Below are 25,587 nucleotides of genomic sequence, written 5' to 3' on the forward strand. Positions count from 1 at the left end.
TGAAGTAAATAAACTAAAATAGTATTCTTTGTAAAACAATCTTTATTTACTTTGTCCTAAAAATTATAGTTTTAAATTATGTTGATGTTTTCTTTTGTATTTCTTTTGCTCATTAGTTGTGATTGTCACGACTGCAGTACAGTAAATTTCATGTGTCTGTGGATCTCTCCGTCATCTGGTGTTCTCGGTGTATCGTGTCGTTTCATCATCGCTGTTGTTGTTCTTTCTCGGCGGCGTGCAGCAGCGGTCGCAGCCAGTGCAGGTATCGGGACAGTTTGGTGAACACCATTCCGTCTTCGCAGCGTCCGGCGGACAGAGAAACGCCCGTCAGGAACGCCGTCTTTCCCTCCACCGTCGCGACGGGACTCCCGGACCTCACGTCACACCGCTTCAGTTTGGTCCGGGCGGAAATCTCAGACTGCGGCTTCTGCATGCAGAACATCTTATTGGTCATCAGGAAGGTGAGGTTGAGAGAGTCACGACAGTCGTCCAATGAGAGGTAAGAGCGTTTGGCTCCGCCCGTGACCACGCCCTCTCGGCCGTCCTTCATCAGGATGTTCTCGCTGAAGTCCTTCTCCGGCAGACAGAGCGGGACGACCGACATGTTCTGTGGGAAGGGCTCCATCAGCTCTAGGAAGGCCAGGTTGTCCTCCGGACCGGACGCGTAGCGCTTGTGAGGCGTCCAGCTGGAGATACGCAGCGCTGCGCTCGAGTGACGGCCCACTGGACACAAAAACACAAGTACAGAACATGCAGATCACTGATTCTCAGACAATCAGAACACAAACGGGGCTCTCCGGACAGTTCTGAGGGGTCACTGATCCGGGGTCAAATATATAATCATGCATATCTAAGAGTAAGAGGAACATTTCCCCTCTTTTGCTGATGTCGAAGGTCATGTGTGCAGACACGGGGTTAGGTTATTTAACTAAAACAGTTACAAAAAAACTCTTTCGAAACTCAAAATGAAAGTATTAACTGAAATAAAATATTAATAAAACAAACTTCCTTCATTTTTTAGCTATTTTCATATAGTTAGATAGTAAAATAACTAAAACTAATAAATAAAAATTAATAAAAACTACACAGATGTATTTACAAAAATATATAAATAAAAAATACAAAGACAAAATACTAAAACTGACTAAAATTAAAACAAATATATAAAAATAAAACCGAATTCCAAATATTAACAAAATCTGTAATAGGATACCGATGATACGAAATAACATTTCAGTCAAACTCTAAAATACTTTGATACAAATTAATTTGTCTCTTTGCTTGAAGCTAGTTGTATGCGTCAAAATGCTGTTGTATTTTCTTTCAAAACCTGAAGCGGTGTTGTTATTGTTAACTAAATCTAAAACTATTCAAATCATTCTCACTAAAAGAAATAATGCTATAAATAAAATAAAACATAAATCTTGCCTGCAACTAAGATGAAATAAGTTTCATAAATAGTAGAATAGTAAAAATAATTACTCGAAAAATGTGGAAGCTTACTAAATATACCAAACTGAACAAAAATATTGCTAATATAATCTTCTCTGGGCCAGGTAGAAATACTACCTGATGTTACCGAGTGTGAATTCTGCTGCATTGACTCTTACAATAAATCGTTAAACGAAGTCTGAGCTGAAGTACTAGTGTAGGTGATGTTAACTAGAGCACACGAGTGTTGTGTAACGTTGCAGTCGTGCGCTCACCGACGGTGACGTACAGGTCCTTGAGCGCAGACATACACGCGGCCGACGTCAGCACAGACTTGCGGCCCAGAACCGCACCGTGACACTCGACATCACCGCTGGCGTTCACGAACTTCACCTGCGGCACAAAACGCACCGTCATCAGATGCTCAGTGCTGCTTTTCTGATGCTCTGTCTGTTTGTGTGCTGTGGAGTGTTTCAGTGCATGAACTGATCTGTGACTGAGAACCTGGCTAGTGCTCACCTCCCATGAGCAGCCTCCATCAGGACAGAAGCTGGACGTCTCCGTCGTCCCACACGGGTTCTGAACTGTTCGTAACACACAACAGCAGGTTTATTATAGGAAGCAAGCTAGAAAAAGAGGAGGAGAAATGCTGAGCGGATGATGCAGTGACGGTCGGGGACCTTGAGGCGAGCAGCTCCTGCCGTCGCTGTGAAGCGTGTATCCCCGTGCGCAGAAGCAGCGATACGAGCCCGTCGTCAGTTTGCAGAAGTGCTCGCACGCTAAAGGCCCGGCAGACGGACACTGGGATTTATCTGCAAAACATCATCGTCTTCATGAAGCATCTGGCAGACAAACCAAATGTGCCAAACACATCACGATCTCCAACATCACTCTCACTCGTGCAAATCATCACATTCACCGGTTTGACAGTCGCTGCCGCTGTACGCCTCCGCGCACGTGCAGGTGTAACCGCCGATCCCGTCCTTGCACGTGCCGCCGTGTTTACACGGGTTCGAGCGACACTGATCTCCGTCTGACAATGAACAGAAATACATTTATTGTTACTACAACTACGGTAACACAGTAGTTCCCAACCAGTCCCTGTTCTGGAGCCCCAACACTGCACATTTGGCATGTGCCCTCCATCAAACACACCTGATTCAGATCATCAGCTCACCAGGAGAGACTTCAAGACCTGAACGAAAGGGTGTCGGACGAAGGAGACGTGCAAAATGTGCAGCGCTGAGCTGCGGGAACAGGGTTGGGAACCACAAAAAGAGAAAGACGAAACATACGAGTAAACTAAGAGCAGCTGAAGAGAACAAAGTAAAGAATTAAACAATCAAAAGAGTGTGAATATGAGAACGCAAAAGTTAGTGATTGTTCATCAGGTCATTTATATGACAACCATTTCATTAAATTTAATCACAGTATGATCAAACTTTCTTACCATAGGTCACTTACCGTAGTATTTATTCCAGAACTCATTCTTAAAAGGAAAAACAGAGTAATGAGTGAGAGCAGCACTTAAGTATGTTCAATTATGTTAAACTGGGATAATGTCACATATTCACAGAGGAAACACAATGTCTGGATATTCATGTAATTCATGTAAGATCTAACAGTGATCAAATCCTCATTCAGATTCGGACCGAGGGCGGAGCTTGCTGCGGCGTCATGTATTTGCATGGCACCGCCCCCAAATATTTACTAATGAGTTCTATGTTTTTTGTTTTGTTTTTCACTGTCAGTGTCGCTTTCATTACAAATAAAATAATTAAAAACTCACAAGTTATTAATAAGCTTAAACACATGCGTTTAATGTGTTTGTGTGTATAAACAAGCGTGTTGGGGGCGGAGTCAGTAAATCCGCGCCATCATTTGAAATTCATCATGAACAGCAGCGATCATAATCTGGTAATAATGGAGCGATATTTCATGTCTAGAAAAAGACGCGGACTTCAGACCAATCTCAGAATAGCTCAGAAGATAAACAACAGACCCCTGTCTCCGGTGAGTGGCAGCTGTTGTTGAGGGAATGAATTTCTGATGGGTTCACCAAAGCCCCTGAGCTTAATGAAGGTTCACATAACGTGAAACAACAGAGATCTTAATATAGTAAATGGTCAAACTTTGTTCACCTTGTGGTGATGGGAAATAAAAAGTGATTTTCGATCTAAACCTCATGTGTTGTATAGACGTTGACCGTTACGCCTCATCTGCTGTTTCATCTTTTCGCGCGGTTTTTAACCGCCGACTCCTGGTAAAAGTAGTTCAACTTACAACAACATTCTCGAGAAGTCGAGATCCTGCAGACTTGTAGGGAATACTCCTTTACCCGCACGATTAAAAGCACAAACACGTTCGGTGTGAACGTGATGGAGTTCAGGGCAGCTCGAACACCCTTTTTACCGGTTCCGGTCAGTAGGCGGCGCAGTCAGTCGGCAGGTTTAAACGGTTATTAATTCAAAGAGCTGAAATAAGGTAAAGATTTTATTGTTTATTATGTCTAACTTCCACGTGATTAATAACTGTAGACTTTATAATGTAACCTTGTAAAACTGTATAGTTTTGAGGGACGGTTAGTTACTGATGCTCGCTCTAACTCTAGCATGTGTTCAGGGTTTCTGCTGGTTTATGATGGTAAACTGAAAACTTTTGAAGATCATTTTAGGCGCAGGTAAAGACAATTTAAGGAACACAGTGTGTTGTAAAATTTGAATATACAACGTCTAACAGACCTCCATTACATTTTAATTAATTTGACAAAAAATAGCTTTAGGCTTGAATACCCTCTGCTTCAGACACTAAAATTTGGAAATTTTCTGATCTTTCTTCATCAGTATATTTGTTATTTTCCAGTGCAAATGTCAGAAGATTCTTAAATCAAGATACTTGAATCAAAAAAATCAAAGAAGTCGTCTTGTTTTATGAGAAACTGAGCAAAATGAAGTGAGTTTATGATTAAAACAAGAACAAATGTCTGTCAATGAAATCAGGAAAATCTTAATTCAAAGGGAAAACACGTTTTCATTTCCCATTGACAGATATTCTTGTTTCAGATGTGTTCTTGTTTTAAGCCGACGCGGAGAGGTCCATGTCTCCTCCAGGCTGGGCTACTGTAACGCTCTCCTCATCGGCATCCCTACGGAAATGGCAGTACATCCAGAACAGCGCTGCCAGGATCCTGATGAGGGTTCGCAAATATGATCACATCACTTCCATTCTTAAATCACTGCGTTGGCTTCCTGTTTCATTCAGGCTTATTTATAAGGTCTCCCTCCTTACCCATCAGTGCATCCATGGTGATGCTCCATCATATCTCAAGGAACTTCTTACGCCACAAACCTCTAAACGTACTCTCCGTTCTGCATCAACATATTTCCTAAAACCCCCCAGGACTAAGCTTCGTCTTATGGGAGACCGGGCTTTCTGCTGAGCTGCTCCAAATGTGTGTGGAACGCTCCTCTGACCTTCTAAGGCACCTCAGACTGCTTTTAAACGTGGACCTTTTTAGCGAAGCTTTTGACTGAATCCTATCATTTATTTTTGTCTTACGTTTTGTAGCACTTTGAGATTCTGTGAATATAAAGTGCATTATAAATAAAATGTATTGTTATTATTATTATAAACTCAGTTCATTTGGATGAATTTCTCATAAAACAAGACTTCATAAGTTCATTTTAGTAAATGTATGTTGATTTAAAGATTTAAGGATGAAAAAAAAAGACAATACTGAAGAAGAAAAATCATTTCTGCTGTATATACAACATTCATTGCCATGACTTTATAAATGTAAGACCTTCTGCTCTGATTTAAGACCTTGAATGACCCACAGAAACCCTGGTCTTTTTAGAAGCTGTGTTGTATCTAAACAACTCTAGATTACCGAAACCACATGTTGTTTAGATGCCGTTCAGGCATTTGTTAGACCTATTCAAATTCACTTATTTTATTAGCATCCCAACAAAAAACAATCTCGTATCTGCCACTGGCCTGATTATATGTTCAGTGATCAGCGATACGTGTGTGTGATGATCATCAGATGTCGTACTGTCTTCTGGTCGTTCTCGAAGCATTCTCTGGCCTCCTCTTTATTGCATCTCTCCTCGAAGCACTCGCGCTCCAGATTCCCCTGCAGGATCTCCTCCAGCAGGAACGTGTTGGCCCGTCTGGAGCGCAGCAGCAGCGCGTTGGCCCGCCGCCGAGACCGAAACACTGAAACACACCGAGAACTTCAACAAACATCACGCCGTGCGTGTTCCACCAGTTATCTCAGCGGTTTGAGGCACACTAGCGTAAACAGAGTAAAACAAGGACTGGAACCATAAACCTGGAGTGACATACAGTTGATAGCTGATCTCTCACCGGCATGTTGATCAGCAGACCACACATGATGGGCGATCAGCGTGAAGAACAGCAGACGACAAATGAGCGATTCCATCGCGATCAATCAGTAGAAGCTCCCGACGGCCATCAGTCAGTGATCGCAATGATCAGCCGCTCGTCTGTAGCCCCGCCCACAATCAATACAGTCAAAAACATCAGTTCCTGCCCGATGAGCGTCTTCCTCAGGATACGTGTGTCACGACTACTACAGTTAACACACGCAGGATGTTCAGAATATGCAATGATGCAGTGATGCTTCCAGCTCATTAACACACGAGCGAATCACTTTCACTCATTCGTGTGTTTTTCATTGATGTCTACATGGTAAATAGTGAAAATGAGATGATGGTGTCTGTGTTTGAGAGACTCTGTGTGCTCGGCGCTGTGTATCTGGACTCTAGTCTGTCAACATGACCTCTGAACTCTTCATCCGTGTGTTTGTGAACACCTCCGCAAACGGCACACGGCTTCATTTCTCGTAAAGAAACACTTTGACTTTATATGACATGAGAACGGTAGAAAAAGCTTATAAAATCAAGTGTAATTTTTATTAAAATTGTGAAACATCTCGTGGATTATAGTCAGCATGAAACAGCATTGACAAACCAGTTTGGTTTATAGGTAGAGTAAACTGAAAGATTATAAAGACAAGAGTAAATAGTGTTGATTCACATTGACTTTGACGTCAGACTCTTTGCACGGCGTCTTCTGAAGCAATTCCTGCTTTTCTTTGTGTTTTATAAAAGATCTCCTAATCAGATTTTGATTTCATATGATACGAATATGATAGGAACAAGCTTAAAAATCAATTGTGCCGTCTTTATTAAAACTGAAACATCTCATTTGGACGATAGTCAACAGCATTGACAAACCGTTTGATTAATTTAGCTAGAAATAACATCATTTTTTCAATGAGGGTTTGATGAGATTGTTCATAACTGGAGTAATTTTTAGTGCGTTCAAGTCCTCGTGGAAAGTTTGTATTTACGAGTCAAGTCATAATTATGACATCAGGTGCGATCAAGTCACTTTGGTCAATAAAATCCATGTTTTTTTTTATCTCTACTTCTAAAACATCAATAATTTCATTATTTTTATACCATTTATGATGGTTCTGTAAATTTAAATATTCAAATAGTAATATATTTTTGTCATGTCAAAGTATTTTATGCAGCTTTAAATGACAAAATACAGTAGTCCACATTTGAAGTGGATCAAAAAAGTTAATCAAAGTTGTCCAAAGACACGAACAGGTGTTGTTTTGGTTTTAGGGCAACTTTGATGAAAGGTTTTGATCCAGTTCAAATACTGACTACTGTATATCAGATTTAATTCTTTTAAACAGATTTACCATCAATACAGAACAGTACTACATCCAATGCATCCTAAATGTTCTCTCACTCATGCTCTTAGCTCAAGAATTAAAGAAAGTTTTGAGTTTCCTTTGGCGTTCAACTCGTAAGAACGATCTATCCGACATGACTTGAATGCACCAGCATTACATGCATGTAAAAGATTATGAAGGCAAACAGAATGAATAATGTCATTGATGAATCAGCATGAATTAAGACAGTTAATTCACTCTGACGTCAGACTCTTCGTACGGGCGTCTTCTGAAGCAGCTCCCGCTTTGCTTTGGGTTTTATAGACGCTTCCATCTGCGGCATGACTTTGGACATGGCGTTATGGATCCACGTGATGTATTTGGAGACCTGCGTGTAGACGCCGTATTTGCCCTTCCGGGCGCATCCTTCACCCCAGCTCACCACGCCCGTCACGAACCAGGTGCTTTTGTAGCGCGTCACGTGCGGCCCGCCGCTGTCGCCCTGACACGCGTCCCTCTCCTCCTGGTCGTATCCGGCGCAGAACATGCGGTTGGAGATTTTGAACTTGCTGGACTCGATGCATTTGGCGCGGTCGACGTACGGCACCGTCAGCTTCTGCAGGATGGTGGACTGGAGGCCTCCCTCGCGCACGCGCCCGAAGCCGCTCACCAAACCGTCCTCCTGCAGCATCAGCACGCGCTCGGCGAACTCGCGCTCCGGCAGGCAGGCGGGGATGATGAATTTGGTGAATTTGATGGGATTGCTGAGCTTGATGAGGGCGATGTCGTTGTGGTAGGTGTCGGAAACGTAGTTCTTGTGAATCAGAATTTCGTCCACGTCGTGCGTCGCCTCATGACCATCGTTGGCCAACGTGTTGTACTCACCTGAGAGGAAGACACGAACAGGAGTGAGATCTGTCTAATATCTCAGTTATTTCTCCTCAATGTTCGTGAGGGTAGATGGAGACTTTTCTGAACTCTCCATAATGTTTCTTCTTAGAAAAAGACCCCAGCAGTCTTTACAAAATATGTTCATGGAACATGATCTTTACTTAATATCCTAATGATTTTTGGCATAAAAGAAAAATCAATCATTTTGACCCATACAATGTATTGTTGGCTATTGCTACAAATATACCCGTGATACTTAAAGGAGAAGTTCACTTCCAAAACAAAGATTTACAGATAATGTACTCACCCCCTTGTCATCCAAGATGTTCATGTCTTTCTTTCTTGAGTCGTAAAGAAATTGTGTTTTTTGAGGAAAACATTTCAGCATTTTTCTCCATATAATGGACTGATAGGGTGCCCCGATTTTGAACTTCCAAAATGTAGTTTAAATGCGGCTTCAAACGATCCCATCTGAGGAAGAAGGGTCTTATCTAGTGAAACGATTGGTTATTTTCATAAAAATAATACAATTTATATACTCTTTAATCTCAAACGCTCGTCTTGTCTTTCTCTCCCTGAACTCTGTGTATTCTGACTCAAGACAGTTAGGGTATGTCGAAAAACTCTGATCGTATTTTCTCCCTCAACTTCAAAATCATTTCAGAATCATCCTACATTGCTGCAGAAGTACAGACACAGTCTTCGCAAAGTGAAGATGCAAAGAAGATCAAACACCCTTAACAAAAAAGGTAAAACAGCGATATAGGACGATTTTGAAGTTGAGGAAGAACATGAGATGGGAGTTTTTCGACAAACACTAACTGTCATGAACCGGAACAAAAACAGTCCAGACAGAGTAAGACAAGACGAGCGTTTGGCATTACAAAGTATATAAATTGTATTATTTGTATGAAAATAACCGATGGTTTCGCTAGATAAGACCCTTCTTCCTCAGCTGGGATCATTTACAACCGCATTTGGGATCGTTTGAAGCCGCATTTAAACTGTATTTTGGAAGTTCAAACTCAGAGCACCATATCAGTTTTTTCCTCAAAAAACATAATTTCTTTACGACTGAAGAAAGAAAGACATGAACATCTTGGAGGGGTGAACAAGGGGGTGACTACATTATTTATAAATTGTTGTTCTGGAAGTGAACTTCTCCATTAAGACTGGTTTTGTGATCCAGGATCACAAATGGTGAAGTTTTGAAAGTGCAAAGAGTCAAGACAGCATTTGCTGGTGTTCATTTGAAAGGTCGTACCTACAACCACCCGGGTGGAGAGCGACTGGTTCATGCAGTGAGCGGCCGACAGGACGAAGTACTCGTTTAAGATGGTGCCGCCGCAGAAGCCGATGTTGTCCTCATTGATGAGAAGAGCCTGAGAGAACAGGCAACACATTCAAACGGGCATATTTCACGTTTCCAAAGTAAAGTTTCTTGCTAAAGAAGAGCAAAACTGAGAAGAACTCAATTAAAAGTCTCTACCTGCCACGGACAATCTCCAGGAGAACAAGCCACACCGTTTACGATTCTTTGGCCTCCCCCAGAGGATACAGGCAGAATGGGTTCTTCCTCCATCAGATCCACGCTCTCCTGCTCGACTAAGCCGAATATGCTGCCGCTCTCGTTGACGGGAGGTTTCGTGGTGACTACGACAGGCTCGACGGTGGTCTCGGCTTGTGTCTCCTCTTCTTCTTCATTCTTGGTGTTGTTGATGTGTAAGGTGCTTAAGAGGCTTCTGGTCTTCGGAGGATAAACGGCGCCACATTTGAAAGGATCTGAAACAGAAAAGTCTTTAAGCTGAGGGTAACCGCAGCATCTCGCTCGGAATCAAAACGCCATGTACCTTGAGACTGACACGACTTCCCGTTAGCGGCCAGCTGGTAGCCTTTAGCGCACGAACAGGCCACGTTGTTCTTCTCCACCCTGCAGAAATGATCGCAGCCTCCGTTTTCGCTCTCGCAGAGCGCAGGAATAACTGCAGCGGGACACACAGGAGAGAGACTCAGCGCTGCTGATGGTCTGACGCTCTATTGTGCGATTACTGAACATCATGCGGCTCTTTACCGATCTCACAGTTGTAGCCCCTAAAGCCTTGCTGACAGTAACACGTGTACGGCCCGACTGCATCTTTACACTCGCCGCCGTTGAGACACGGGTGGGACAAACACGCGTCTCCATCTGAACAAACACCGAACACATAAGCGCTCGTATCAAGACTTACTTCACCGTTAAAACCAAACGGAAACGTTGGATCGTTGCAGACTCACCGACATACACGTGCCAGAACTCCTCCTGAGAGAAAACAAAACACATCCATCAGATGACATGAACACACTCGTGCACTTCGAACTGCATTTATTTTGACATTTGCTTTCATTGGAATAAAACTTAGACCTCATGCTTTCACATCTGGATATTTATGACCCTGGAGCAAAAAACCAGTCGTATGTAGCACGGGTATATTTGTAGCAACAGCCAAAAATACACTGTATGGGTCAAAATGATTGATTTTTCTTTTATGCCAAAAATCGTTAGGATATTCAGTAAAGATCATGTTCCATGAAGATATTTTGTACATTTTCCACTGTAAATATTTTAAAGCGTCATTTTTGATTAGTAACACACATTGCTAAGAACTTCATTTGGACAACTTTAAAGGAGATTTTCTCAGTATTTTGATTTATTGCACCCTCAGATTCCAGATTTTGGTTGATAGATCTAGATTGTATATCAGCCAAGTATTGTCTTATTCTAACAAACCATACATCAATGGAAAGCTTATTTATTCAGCCTTCAGATGATCCATAAATCTCAATTTCAACATTGACCCTTAAGACTGGTTTTGTTGTGCAGGCTCACATTTTAATAGCAAAAAATCTAATTTTCATCAAAATATCGTACAGTCATGATCAGTGTTTTTGTATTTGTATTGGTCAAATCACGTTCAATAGTTTAACTCTGTTATGGGAAAATTCACACTGATTATAGTTTTGACAGAAAACATGTTTTGTAAAAGAATTGGTTATTAATATTTTTACTACATGTTTTTAATATGTTTACTTATATTACAAGTGGATACATTCTAAATGGTGAATACTGAAGTAATCGTGTCCATCACTAGCTATGTTGTGAATTTAACTTATGCACAAAATTAGAATATTGCATAAAACATTTGCAAATCCCACGTTCACAAGGGAAACTGGTGCAAAATATCAATAATAAAATGTTGCTGCAACCGGTAAAACTGTGGCCCTTTTTTCTACATTGTAAATGTGCCAGATGAGACGCAGGAACAAACGCTGTCGTGTTATTTTGCGTTGGTTGCCTGATGTTTGGAAACGCAATCATATGAGACAGTTACGGAGATGTTCATGCTAAATCGCTTTGATGAAGGACATTGGCTCAGGCACTTCAGTATTATTAAAACAATAGTAGAGATGGTGTGCGATGAGATCGGTGTGATGGTTCGTTCAGTTGTCCAATCACATGATCTGTTGAGGCAAAGTCACATGACTTTTTTGATGTTTCCATTGTACTCATTGTGCATGTTTTTATCAGATACTAACTTAACTGAGCATGTGAGTTTTTAATGCTCAATTTTGATGCACATCTTGGTGTTTACGTCCAGCATTTTTTAAAATGCAGTATATACCAAAAATTGCATAAAAAAGTAGGTGGATTGAGATGTAGCTAATGTCAGCGGTCGTTACGACTCTGGTGTTTTGGGCCTGGGGTGGTACAGCGTTTCCGATTAAATATTTAAAAATGAACAAACAAACCACCGACCGTCTTTTTAACATCCTCAAAGATTTCTCTGGCCTCCTCATAACTGCAGCGCTCCTCAATACACTCGCGCTCCATGTTTCCCTTCTTCAGCTCCTCAAACATGGTGTTGGCGCGCCGACGCCGGCTCAGGACCTGACTGGCATCTCGAGTGTTTAGGAAGACTGGAGAAACACATCTTAATCATCATCATCATCAAAAAAACCTCCCTCCACCAGAGACTGATAGCAGAAGAAGAGCCGAGTGTTGTGAAATAACCCAAACCTGATCATTAGCACGGTCAAACTCACTCTGACATTGATTAGGCCTTAAACAACAAATCTTCAGGACAGAAACAGAGAAATACGATTCGTCCTGAAGCTTCAGTCTGTTCGTTCGAGACGACGCACTCACCTTCAGCACTCACACAGTGTATTAGAAACAAGCAAAGAAAATTCCAGAAGACCCAAGACATTGTCGTTTGTCAGCGTTCAGCTCTTTCACATTAGAGGATCGTCAGAAAACAGACAGAAGGTCAATGTACTGAACGCTGGGAGGGAGAGAGACACAGGAACAAGGGGAGGAGAAACTGACAAGAGGACAAAGTGAAAAGCAGCAACGTTTACACTCACGACACGTGTGATATTTCAGTGTAGAGGTCATGAAACTACTCGAATCCTCTCGGATGAGTTCGTTTCATGTTCTCTACACAAACTCAGAGATTTGAGAACCGCAGCAAGCGGACGTTTAGCAGGGAGTAACTTGACTTTGTTTCTCAAACAGAACATACATGCATTCACTTAGCAGATGCTTTTATCCAACAAGACTTACAAATGTGGAATAACATAAGCAAATGATCTTAAAGTGCTGGTGATAACTGGTGAACATTTCTGTCCTCTTAAAGATCACAGAGATGAAGGCTGTTAACTCTCTTTTATGGGAATATCTAAACCTCATATCTGTTTATCAGATGAATATAACATACACAAAAACATACAGAACGTCTGACATCTGACCCTACACGGGGTCACATCTGGTGTATGATTAGACTGGAGCAACATCTGCGCAAGAAAATCAATGCTGTTTCAGTTAATGACTGCCTAACTGTCCCTCAAACACACCTGAACGATCTCTAAAACCAACATGAGGATCAGATGCATGAATGACAAACTCAGACAACTCAGAAACAACTGATTGTTTTATTTCAAATCTCTGTTAGAGACGTTAATTGTGAGCAGTCGGCTCAACTGGAGACCTGCTGATATTCAGCTGCTCGACGGGGGTTTTCATAACCGTCTCAAGCCATTTCAAGAAGTTGGCCACTTTGGTGTAAATCCCATAGTACCCCGGCTGATCGCAGCCTTTACCCCACGACACGACGCCCGTCAGGAAGGACGTTCCATCGTAGCGGGTGACGAGCGGACTGCCGTCGTGTCCCCTGCAGGACTCCTTGCCGCCCTCGGCGTAACCCGCGCAGAACATGTTTGCGGTGACGTTGACGCCGCTCTTCGCTGCACACTGCGCTGCGGGCAACAGGGGGACGGCCTGCCGCTGCAGTGTGGAGGACGACGGGGCTTCGAGGCCTTTGGACGGGTGGATGTTGTCCCCTACGGTTCGCTTGCCCCATCCGCTGAGCGCGTGGAAGCGGACGGCCTCGAGCTCGCCCTGCGCCAGCTGTGGCGTCGGCAGGCAAACGGGCACGGCGTACGCGGAGCGCTTGGCTTCCTCGCTCAGCTGCAGGAGGGCCAGGTCGCTATCGAGTGACACGGGGTCGTAGTTCTCATGGATGACCACACGAGCGACATTATACGCCTCCTCCGAGCCGTCCATCACGTCCAGGTCATGATCACCTGAGGACAAACCAACTCACTGCATCAAGACCGGATACAATAACATTCATGTTTCAGTGTTTCTGTGTTGAGACTGTTGAAATGTCTTCTTCTGTACGCTATTCATCATGCAATCCAGAATGCCTGAGGCTTATTTATTTCACTTTTGGTGTTAAAAGGCTTTTACATTTGCCAGCAATATAACTTTTTTAAATTAAAAACAAACAAGTAACCCCAGCCCAGATTTTAAAGTAACGCAAAAGTAACATAATCAGTTACTTTTTTAGGGAGTAATGCATTACTTTTAATAGTAACATTTACTGGACTTTACAACCCAGAACGACAGAAACACTTCGTATACCTGTGATGACCTTCAAACGCTTTATGTCCTTGTGATGGACGCAGTGTGCAGCGGTTACCACCCAGTTATCGTCCAGAAGAGCCGCTCCGCACAGACTCTCACCATTATAATCTATCAACACCTGAGACAAATAATACACTTATCAGTCATTCAGTCGCTCATTCTCATGATGCTGCGAGGCGACGTGCACTTTTACAGTTACCTGCCAAGGACAGTGACCTCTAGGACAGTGAATTCCACCCACAAACTGTTTTTGGGAGTAAACAGTGTTTTTCTGAAGTGGAATCTTTCCGCATGGATATTCGACTGCAGATGCACACAAAACACATTGGAATGCTTGATCAACAGAAGCTTGCCTGTTAGAGTTTTAAAGTTTTATATGCCTTGTGTACTTCGAATACTTTGTTAGTTTGGAGAAATCTGAAGGTCTGTAAAGTTTTGGTCTTTTTTTAAACGCAGGACTTTTCCCACCTGCAGTAACACATGACATCCCATCAGCTCCCAGTTCGTATCCCGCGGCGCAGCTGCATGTGCGTCTGGGTCCGGAATCGTCACAGAACTGCTCGCAGCCTCCGTTCACATACTGACACTTCAGCATCTCCTCAAACCCTACCAGCCAAATCGACGTTATATGAGGTTTCACCAAAGAACACGCTTGTGGCTGTCTCACACGTGTCATGATGTTCACGTACCCTTCTCACAGTATTTGCCCTCGAAGCCTTCCGGACACAGACAGTAGTAGGTGTTGGCCAGATAGATGCATGTGCCATTGTTCTTGCACGGATTGGTCAAGCAGGGCTCCTTATCTTATTTATACATAAAAATGTGCACAAAATCATATGAGCATTGACATGAGATAACAGCTACATTAAAAAAAAAAAGTTCATCCTGAACTGAGCTGAAACAAACTCATTTAGAAGAAACAGAACCTTTGACTTAAATATTGGTGTATAAATACTCCTGTCATCCAGAAGTACGTGTAATCATCTTTAATGAAATCAAAACAGTCCTGCAGAAGAGTGTCCATATTTACCACAGTCACTGTTACAGTAGTGGCCGCCCTCAGCAAGAACCAAATCTATAACGATTAAGATAACTAAAGTTTTAATAATTGCTCCAATAAAAGTCCAAAAAAGAACTATAAAACAAGTGATGAACAGTAAAAACACTAGGTGCATTTCTATTACAGATTTGCACAAAACGTTTGTGATATTTTATAAATGTTGATAAAAGAATTGCGAGATGACGGTGGTTCCATTAACCGATGTTATGCAACTAAAACATAAAGTTTTCCTCTCGCAATAAGTCATGGCAATAGATGTTGGTCGTTTTTTCTTAATCGAAGGAGGCTTATGAGTGTACCTGTAGTGAAGCGGTGCGGACACTCTTCTGGGGCGCTTGTGAAATGTGCTGCAGCACAGCTGGTACAAACTCAAGCATTGACTAGAGTAATAGGTGGCCGTTTTGGAGCCGTAATGCACCACAGTCGTGTGCAGTGTAAATACGGGGTTGTCTAAGCATTAATGGCAAGGAAAGCCCATTATACTTGAGAGCTATACTTGTTTTTTGGAGGTTATAGTACAATAAAGAATGATCATGTGACTTTCTTGTGTACGCCAGGTGACCTGTAAATGTGAAAAAAAGTTTTGCATATATTCCTTTTTCGAACCTACAAGCTAAAAATTATGAGCTACAAGCTATTCCATTATGCATATTTTCAATTGGTGCAATTTGCAGGGTAATGGAAATGCAGCTACTGACAGCCAATCAGAATCCACCTGACTTTAAAGAGCTGGAGAATTTTAGGGGTGTTTACATGACACCTTTTTTAACTAAAAACAGTTTTGGACATTCATTTACATAATGATTTTTGGGGGACTGAAAACGCAAACTTTTTAACATTTTGAAGTGCACGTTTTGGACGCGCGCATGTGCATTGCGTGTTCAGTCTACAGCTGTGTGCGCAGGCGCGACGTTTCTTTACAAAGTGCCATTGCTAACTACAGGCCTGGCCTGAATAATACTGCATTTTAGCCATTTTATCATTACAGGTTTCATTCTTCATACCTGCACTAAAAACTAATAAATAATAATGTTCAACGTTTAAAAAAAAAGAGGTGTGGGGGGCGTCACATAAACTTACTAGAGTAACTCAACCAAAACTGTTTCTGCAAAAGAGAACAAAACAAATTCACAAGCATTAAATAAAAATGAAAACATTTAAATACAATAAATCAATTAAATAAAATAATAAAATGATGAGTAACGTACCGTCTTCGTGTCGTCTTCGAACACTTCGCGCGCTTCCTCATAGTCGCAGGTTTCTTCGACGCACTCGCGCTCGAGATTCCCGCGCTTCATCTCCTCAAGGAAGCCGGAGTTGGCGCGTCTGACGCGCTGCAGCACCGAGCTGGCGTCATCTTTATCAAGAAACACTGAAAACACCGGCAACCGAAGGTAGTTTGATACGCGAATCATTTAAGACTCACTTTAACGACAAACGAGCGACGCGACACACGCGAACACTCCCGTTAGAACACAGAGTCTTTTATAACGGGAGAGTTCTCATTCGTGTCGCGTCACTCGCAGTTTTTTCAGTGTTGTTTTGTCTACTTACCGCCGTCGGATCCGTGACATATCAGCACAAACACCAACACAACAGCACGAGTGTTCATGTTCAGCGGCGGAAACCGAGTTACTGAAACACTGAGCCGCTCGATCCGGAGCAAAGGGCTGCAGATTGCACTGATCCGCTGTGAGGCTTTTCACGAGATTCAGTCAGACACACACACACACACACACACAGTAAGTACAATTATTTTTGTTCAGGCTTTGATCTAAAAGTCCCATACAGACATTTTCATGTTGGAAAGAACAAATAACTAATTAGTCAAAGCGTAACTAATAGAAAATATTTTTTCCTGATGTTTGTCATCTACAGTAAACACACACACACGTACACACGCGTGGCGTTTTCATGTTTTATGGGTTCATTCCATAGGCATCATGGTTTTTCTACTGTCCAAACTGTATTTTCTATCTCCTTATCCTAACCCTACACCTAAATCTACCCCCCACACGAAACTACAGGCACAGAGCTTCATTCTGTCTGATTTATAAACTCACGGGGACCAAATATGTCCCCACAAAGACAAAATTGACTGGTGTTACTATCAGTTTTCCCCTGTTATTAGTTGCATTTTTGGGAATCTGATCAGAATCTGATCTCCTGTGATCAACACCTGTTATCAGATTTCTTAAAGATCCTTTCTTAAAGCTGTGGTCACACTAGACTTTGAGCATGCAAAATTAGAACACATTTGTAAAAAAAATAAAATTGAACATATGGAGTCTGCTCTTGCGCTTTACTGCAGCTCTGCAGTCGTTGACAGGATTCTTTAGGGTTTTAACGAAACTAGCTAACTAGCACATTATTAAGAAAAGCAATTTGCAAAGATGCATAAAGCTCTTATACTCACGTCTGCTGTAGGTGAAGCTGCATCACAGATGATTCGCACAAACATAGACGCATTTACGTAGATTGCCGGGAGTAAATGACGACTGCTATGGTCATTATTACGTCCAACAACAAAACACCTCAGTCGCTCAATCGAAGACATTCTTGTCTTTCCCTGCAAAGGAGTCGATCCAATGGCGGTCAGACCGTCACAGCTCATCAGGGCGGGTCTAAGGGAAGACGGCCTTGTCAATCAACTATCGTGGGAGTGGCCCTGGCCGTTGTGATGTCACACTGACAAGTAGCTGAGAATGGCTCGATTTAAAAAAGAGGGATATTACTTATAAGGACTAAAAAATACCACTGGGTGGATTCTTATCATTATCGGGTGGTTGTGTGCACACATTAATGTTCAAATAACATGTAAAAGCGAGTTTTGCATCCAATGACCCCTTTAAAGTTTGCATTCACTTAATTTAGCTAAAAGAGGTCACACCATGGCCTATCAATCTACTATTGGTCACACGTCTTACAAGTGATAAGAATATGAACTTTCAATGCTGCGAAATTCACACGAGTGTGTGTTTCCTGTCTCCTGCGTTCGCATGTTTATGAATGGAAACCAGTGGAACAAAAAGTGTCGAGCGTTTGCTGCTTTATGGCTGAGCGGGGAAGGAGTAGGCGGAGCATTTCCGCTACAAATACGATGCATTTTTGACAGCTGTGTGATTTTTGCGGGTCACTGCGGCGAATCTGCATGACCAACTTGAACATGAATGTAATTTGCACGTGGGCATTTTTCACCCTCACGCAAAACTTATCATGCAGATTCCAATTTGAATTTGCCTACAAAATGTGTAGCGGTAAATGCAGCCACACCTTTACACACAAGCACACACAAGCATATAAACCCCATTAGCACAGATCATTTACACACTACTGAATTATTTATTTGTGAATGAGATAATGAAGGATAAAATATCAAACATACAGAAGAGAATCAGTCACGATCAAACATAAATAGAAGATTCACTGTGCTTTAACACTTCATTGTGTTGTAGCCGTGTAATTGGCCGTTTCTTGGAGGATCCACTGCAGGTAGTTGGAGACACGCGTGTAGATGCCGTAGGACCCCGGGCGGGCGCAGCCTCTCCCCCAGCTCACGATGCCCAGCAGGAAGGTGGTGTTCCTGTAGCGGGTCACCAGCGGTCCGCCGCTGTCCCCTTTACACGAGTCCTGCTTGCCCTCGATGTATCCGGCGCAGAACATGTTGCTGGTGAGCGTCACGTTGCTGCTCTCGACGCACTCCTGCGTGCGGATGCGGGGCACGTGCAGGAGGCGCAGCACGCGTGACGTGGGCCCGTCCTCGCTGCGTTTGCCCCAGCCGCTCACCATGTGCTTGCTGACGGCCCACAGCTCTCGCTCGGCCATGTCTCGCAGCGGCAGGCAGACGGGAACGACGTACGTGCTGTAGACGATGGGCTTGCGCAGACGCAGCAGAGCGATGTCGTTGTCTGAGGTCTCGGACACGTAGTTCGGGTGCATGAGCATCTGCTCCACCTGGATGACCTGCTCTGTGCCTTCGTCCACGTCGATGTTATGCTCACCTGAGTCACAGACAACACACACATAGAGCTGTCACTGAATAGAGCGCTGCAGCCGTGACGTCAAGACCCAGGCGACTAATTTGCCATCGATTCTATGGGTTCTTATAATGGGATTTTTACATTTCAGAGTAAAACAGGGTCTGTGGTAAACATACAGTAACTTGACAATATTGGACATTTTGCTGTAAAATGTAAACAGATTAATATTGTACATTACACATATGTGACCCTGGACCACAAAAAGAAGTAATGAGGGTCAGTTTTTTGAAATTGAGATTTACACATCATCTGAAATCTGAATAAATAAGCTTTCCATTGATGTACGGTTTGTTAGGACAGGACAATATTTGGTAAAGTATGTGGAAATCGGAGGGTGCAAAAAAATCAAAATATTGAGAAAATCACCTTTAAAGTTGTCCAAATAAAGTTCTTAGCAATGCATATTACTAATCAAAAATTAAGTTTTCATATGTTTATGGTGGGAAATTGACAAAATATCAAATAACATGATCTTTACTTAATTTCCTAATGATTTTTGGCATTAAAGAAAAATGGATCATTTTGACCCAAACAATATATTGTTGACTGTTGCTACAAAAATACCCATGATACTTATGACTGGTTTTGTGGTCCAGGGTCACACATGTATTCGTGTAGGTGAACACGTAATAGTGTATGAATGCACATGATGTCACCATTTTCACAAATTCACATTTTTGTTGTTTGCAAAGGCGATAACAAAAGTTTGCGTTTTCAGGCCCCAACAAACACTGATGTGTAAATAAACGAACAAAATAAACATAAACAGTTTTTTTTTCCTTCTATTTTTAGTAGTGTTGTGTAAACGCCCCCTTTGTCTTCTGGGTTTTAACCACACGGCTGCAGCACTTTATTGCTTTATTCAAAAAATTAATATTTATGTATAAATTAGTACTTGTGTAAAGATGCAAATCAACTGTTAGAAATCAATTAAGAGCAGTGACTGTCTCTTCTCGATAATGTTGTTGATTATTATGAATAACATAATCTGGTGCGGGTTTGTTCGGCTGTAATATTCAGACTCATTTTGTGTCATTTAATGTTTTTTTCTCCTCTGTTTACATTCACATATGTATCGTGTGTATCACTTTGGTTATGAAGTGAATTTGATTCCATTTTATTTTGACAGTCCACTTTAGACATTCTATGAACTGTAAGTAACTGTCAACTAACTCAGCATCAAAGCAAAGTGTGAGGAGACATAATGCAGACAGACTACTAACAGTGTTAACGCATTACAGATAATGCAAGTTACATAATCATATTACGGTAACATTTTATTTTACGGTTCCTTAACTAGTTGCTTATTAACATGCATATAACTAGAATATTAGCCATTTATTAGTACTAATTAGGCAAAACCTAACAACTACCTTACTAATAAGCAGCAAAATAGGAATTTAATGAGGGAAAAGTCGTAGTTAATAGTAAATAAGTGTTCCCTATTCTGAAGTGTCAAGTAACACATTAGTTGTAAATTTACAAGAAAATATCTAAGTTACTTTTTCAAAGAAGTAACGCAAGTTACTTTATTTTCCCATTTACGGTTTACCAAAACTGTAAAACACAAACTTAGAATATAGAATAGAATATGGTGCAAACCTGCAATAATTACATTAAAATTACACAAATGTCCTTGTGTTTTATCCCATCTTATTAACCAGTGTCTTTGCTGCCGTCCTTTGATGATCCAATTCAACCATACTAACAAGCAAAAATGACTTTAGACAAACATAACATTTGTGTTTCTTTTTTACTGAAGATGAGCGCTGAGCTTTCGTTTCCTGCGTTCTGCTATACAGACATGAACTTACATGTCCTTCAGCCTGAGGCATATTCATTTTACTTTTGGTGTGAAAGGGCTTTACATTTTCCAAAAATAGTACTTTTTATATTAGAAACAACCAAGCCCTGCCCATATTCAAAAAGTAATTCAAAAGTAACTAAGTAACATAATTAGTTACTTTTTAGGGAGTAACACAACACTGTAATGCATTACTTTTAAAAGTAACTTTCCCCAACACTGTCTACTAATACTTGGTTGACTGTTAGTTGACATGTAGTTGCAAAGTTACTTATAGTTGGAAGTTTGCTGGAAGTGGACTATTACAAAAATGAATTTGACTGTTCACATGAGATTTGGCGCGCCTTGAATCTGATGTAGTTTTGTCATGTTTTCATGAGTGCAATAATTTCCTTCACAATCTGTTCGAGAGCGACTGTACCTGCGACGATCTTCAGGAACCTGACACTGAGTTTTTCCAAGCAGTGGGCGGCTGTGAGGATCCAGGTGGCTTTGTAGATCACACCTCCACAGAAACCCTTCTGACCGTACTTCAGCAGCACCTGTCCATCAACACACACAGATGTTTGACGCTAAAGTTCAGCGTGACCCGTGAACAGGTGGATTCTGTGTGGTGATCGCCAGTACCTGCCAGGGACAGTGACCTTTAGTACATTCGCTTCCACCAACGATACGAGACCTCACATCGGCCTGAGGATTCGCAGCAGCGTCTCCAGCCTGAAGAAGAGGAATCTTCCCACACGGAAAAGCCTCTGTAACAGCGTTTGCAGCGTTTTATGTACAGACTCATGATGAAGACATTATACAACAGCACTGAATGCTAAACAGATGATGGGGAGTTACTGAGTCACCTGATTAGCAGTTACGTGTGCGTTCAGCGTTAGTCTCACCGTGTGTCACGCAGCTCTGACCGTCTGACCCTAGGAAATATCCGTCCGCACAGGAACAGTTACGCTGAGCGCCGTCCTCCACGCAGAAGTGCTCGCAGCCGCCGTTATCATGCAGGCAGGAGTCCGGAACCACTTTAATCACTGAGGAGTAAAAGGGAAAACATGTTCTTGTGCCCGAATCAGGATTTTGTTTGTTCTTCACTTCAAGGACGTGACGGTGATGACGTTACTCTTTCTGAAGGTCAAGCTCTGTTCAGACAAGCTTCACGTACAGTGGGCGCCTTCAGAGTTTTGAAGCACAAATCACTTTACAGAGAGAACTTTTAGATATGGGTGATAAACTATTATCAGCTGTAACATTAACATTATCATATGTAGCTATTCTAACGTGTAACTTCTGTGTAACTTCCCATAAGGAGTGAAACATTTCACCCAGGAAGTGGCATTAAACGGAAGACGTTTTATTTTTTATTTTTTTGTCATTAATGGGTAACTTCTGGTCTCCAACAAGACATTTTTTAATTTTATAACTCATTTTATTTTATAAATGTTGTGTTTAAAGGAGAAGTCCACTTCCTAAACAACAATTCACAGATAATGTAGTCACCACCTTGTCATCCAAGATGTTCATGTCTTTCTTTCTTCAGTCGTAAAGAAATTATGTTTTTGAGGAAAACATTTCAGGATTTTTCTCCTTATAATGGACTGATGTGGTGCCCCGATTTTGAACTTCAAAATGCAGTTTAAATGCAGCTTCAAAAAGTGCGGTTGTAAACGATCTCAGCCAAGGAAGAAGGGTCTTATCTAGCGAAATGGTCAGTTATTTTCATAAAAATAATGCAATTTATATACTTTTTAATGTCAAACGCTTGTCTTGTCTTGCTCTCCCTGGACTGTGTTTGTTCCAGTTCATGTCAGTTAGTGAATGTGGAAAAACTCCCATCTCATGTTCTCCATCAACTTCAAAATCGTCCTATATCACTGATTTACCTTTTTTGTTAAGGGTGTTTGATCTTCTTTGCATGTTCACTTTGCGAAGACTGTGTCTGTTCTTCTGCAGTGATGTAGGATGATTTTGAAATGATTTTTGGAAGTTGAGGGAGAAAATATGATTGAGTTTTTCGACAAACCCTAACTGTCTTGAGTCAGAATACACAGAGTTCAGGGAGAGAAAGACAAGACGAGCGTTTGACATTAAAGAGTATTTAAACTGCATTTTTTAAATGAAAATCGTTTCGCTAGATAAGACCCTTCCTCCTCAGATGGGATCGTTTGAAGCTGCATTTAAACTACATTTTGGAAGTTCAAAATCAGGGCTCCATATCAGTCCATTATATGGAGAAAAATGCTGAAATGTTTTCCACAAAAAACATAATTTCTTTACGACTGAAGAAAGAAAGACATGAACATCCTGGATGACATGGGGGTGACTACATTACATGTGAATCTTTGTTTTGGAGGTGTAGTGCTGATGTTCTCACCCTGCTCACAGTTGCGTCCGCTGAATCCCGGCGAACACAGACACGTGTAGGTTTCTGCGTTCTGAGTCGTGCAGAGCCCGTTATTCACACATGGATTTGATCCACAAAGATCTTGAACTGCAGACGAACACAAAGATTCATCATAATCACACAGAATGAAGGACAGTGTCATGAAGATGAGTTTTCAAAATAATTTCAAAATCTCACCATTGTAGTTCTTCCAGAACTCATTCTGTATGGAGACATTAGTTAGACATTTGCTTGCATTGCACTAATAAAATACACAACTAACACAAAGATTTAAGCAGCTTGAGATCAAGTTTAACATCTCATTCAAACACTTGAGTAGGAGAGCGCGGGGCACAACCTAACACTTTTTGAATTTCTCATTTTGTGTAAATCCAAGTGAGATTCAGAGTATAATGTTTTTATCCACATTAACATTTGTCTAGTATAAATATGTCAGTTTTGTTTCATAATTACATTGTATATGTTGAAAAGAAAAGTGTGACAACATGCCCCGTAGGTGGGGTACATTGTAACATCAAAGGAGCATGTTGTAACATGACCATATGACAGCTTAAAATGTGATCTGATCGAATGAAAAAAATATGCAAGACAGACGAAAATATTTTGTCAATAAAATAAAACTATTAACTTTTTAAAATATTTTTTTAAAAATAATTTTTATGAATTAAAAGTAATCTAATTTTGGAGTTTGACAATGAACACATCGCAACCATGCTGGACAGCCCTGATCGAAGCATTAATAAATTATCTAAACAAATGAATAACAAGTTGGAGATTAAAATAATAGCAGATTTCTCTCATTTTAAATTAAAGGGGTCATCGGATGCTAAGTTCACTTTAACATGTTTGAACATTAATGTGTGTTGTCAGTGTATGTACAAATCTACCCTATAATGATAAAAATCCATGCCGTGGTTTTTAATTAATCTGTAAAAATAATATCCCCTTTTCAAATCGAGCCGTTCTCAGATGCAGAGGCCACTCCCACCATAGTTGATTGACATGAGCGTCTTACCTCAGATCAGCTGTAACAGTCCAACCTCCATGATTTGATGCTGGAGCAGGGATGTAAGTTAGACAAGAATATCTCCGATTGAGCAATTGAGGTGTTGTGTTGCTGGATGTAATAATGAACACAGTGGTCGTCATTTACCCCTGACATCTGAGCCGCTGAAGATGCAGTGGATTACGTTTGTTTGAGAAGGGAATGCGCCTCCCGATCTACATATATCCGTCTGTGTTCGCATGAATAATTCGTGATTCAGCTTCACTTACAGCAGAAGTGAGTATAAGGGATTTTTTTTATGAATCTCTACAATCACCTTTCCTAATAACCTGCTAGTTAGCACGTTTCACAGCTAAAGTAAACAGGCTCGTCACTCCACAGAGAGAAGAGAGGGGCGGAGAGCAGAGCTCATTTGCATTTAAAGCAGCCTCGACCAGAATGAGATGATTTTTGCAGAGCTCATTTCGACAAGGTAAAAATGGTGTAGTTTTACACAACCATTGAGAATTTTTAACTAAAGTATATTATAGACTTTCATTAAGACCCTGAAGAATCATATCAACCTGTGGAAAATGGGCATCCGATGACCCCTTTAAAACTAAAAACTGAGATGAAAAATTTACTTCAGCCAGAAATGTACTTGTACTACGGTAAAAAAATGATTCAGCGATATCTTGAAAAGGCTTTTGAATTTTGCCGCACGTTTTTCTCTATATAGTGTTGTTATGGCAACCAGTAAATACTGTAAATTTGGTTATGCTAGCATGTGTGGAAATATTTAAACCACGTGTGTTACAATTAACCCCGTGTTAGTTTGTGCCCCGTGCTCCACTCTTAGTTTTCTAGACATCACACTGAACGTGTGTGTTTGTAATACTGACGGTGGCCTCCGTGTGTTCAAACACCTCCCGCGCCTCCTCATATGAACACTTCTCCTCCAGACACTCCCTTTCCAGATTACCCATCTTCAGCTCCTCAAACCAGCCAGCGTTTGCCCGTTTGGTCCGGATCAAAACCCCATGAGCCTCGTCCTTCCCCACAAACACTGAACGACACAAACACCCCCATTATACACAACACTGCCGGATTGTGTGGTATAATGTGGATCTGTATTTGGTTTAGTTACCTGTAGCTGAATGACAGCTGTAAAGACCCAAGAGGACATAAAAGCTTGACAGGAGACACATGTTGAGCAGCGGTTTAGTTTGTCCGTTCCTGTCCTCTGCTGCAGGTTCAAAGGTCTGAAGTCTAAACACTCTCCACCCCTCAGGGTTTAAAA

The 25,587-nt window shown here is 41.5% G+C and overlaps 4 protein-coding genes across 5 annotated transcripts; all 4 read right to left on the minus strand.

Annotated features, from left to right (window-relative positions):
* Positions 1–24: 24 nt before the first annotated feature.
* prozb (protein Z, vitamin K-dependent plasma glycoprotein b) lies at positions 25–6,149 on the minus strand. 2 transcript variants are annotated; one of them, XM_051100188.1, is made up of 8 exons: positions 5,779–6,149; positions 5,486–5,649; positions 2,896–2,920; positions 2,351–2,464; positions 2,112–2,243; positions 1,951–2,015; positions 1,707–1,824; positions 25–723 (listed from the first exon to the last, which is right to left on the minus strand). In XM_051100188.1, exons 1-8 carry the CDS (start codon positions 5,873–5,875, stop codon positions 206–208), a joined length of 1,233 nt encoding a protein of 410 aa, XP_050956145.1. In that variant the 5' UTR covers positions 5,876–6,149; the 3' UTR covers positions 25–205. The 2 variants fall into 2 exon arrangements, with proteins under 2 accessions (XP_050956145.1, XP_050956227.1); XM_051100270.1 differs by having other exon boundaries at positions 5,800–6,147.
* A 420-nt stretch (positions 6,150–6,569) lies between these two features.
* On the minus strand, positions 6,570–12,386 carry f10 (coagulation factor X). The gene is made up of 8 exons (XM_051099950.1): positions 12,219–12,386; positions 11,829–11,989; positions 10,310–10,334; positions 10,107–10,220; positions 9,886–10,017; positions 9,525–9,817; positions 9,300–9,417; positions 6,570–8,029 (listed from the first exon to the last, which is right to left on the minus strand). The coding sequence occupies exons 1-8, from the start codon at positions 12,277–12,279 to the stop codon at positions 7,410–7,412; spliced, it is 1,524 nt and encodes a 507-aa protein (XP_050955907.1). The 5' UTR covers positions 12,280–12,386; the 3' UTR covers positions 6,570–7,409.
* A 598-nt stretch (positions 12,387–12,984) lies between these two features.
* On the minus strand, positions 12,985–16,775 carry f7i (coagulation factor VIIi). Its single transcript, XM_051100074.1, has 8 exons — positions 16,612–16,775; positions 16,266–16,429; positions 16,138–16,162; positions 14,687–14,800; positions 14,466–14,603; positions 14,197–14,300; positions 13,995–14,115; positions 12,985–13,654 (listed from the first exon to the last, which is right to left on the minus strand). The coding sequence occupies exons 1-8, from the start codon at positions 16,667–16,669 to the stop codon at positions 13,029–13,031; spliced, it is 1,350 nt and encodes a 449-aa protein (XP_050956031.1). The 5' UTR covers positions 16,670–16,775; the 3' UTR covers positions 12,985–13,028.
* Positions 16,776–18,383: 1,608 nt separating this feature from the next.
* Positions 18,384–25,569, minus strand: f7 (coagulation factor VII). The gene is made up of 8 exons (XM_051116858.1): positions 25,435–25,569; positions 25,190–25,353; positions 23,480–23,504; positions 23,273–23,389; positions 21,792–21,932; positions 21,529–21,653; positions 21,323–21,443; positions 18,384–19,058 (listed from the first exon to the last, which is right to left on the minus strand). Exons 1-8 carry the CDS (start codon positions 25,493–25,495, stop codon positions 18,499–18,501), a joined length of 1,314 nt encoding a protein of 437 aa, XP_050972815.1. The 5' UTR covers positions 25,496–25,569; the 3' UTR covers positions 18,384–18,498.
* Positions 25,570–25,587: the final 18 nt, after the last annotated feature.

This window comes from Labeo rohita, chromosome 1 (assembly GCF_022985175.1).
Source record: "Labeo rohita strain BAU-BD-2019 chromosome 1, IGBB_LRoh.1.0, whole genome shotgun sequence".
In the NCBI taxonomy this organism is placed as follows: domain Eukaryota; kingdom Metazoa; phylum Chordata; class Actinopteri; order Cypriniformes; family Cyprinidae; genus Labeo; species Labeo rohita.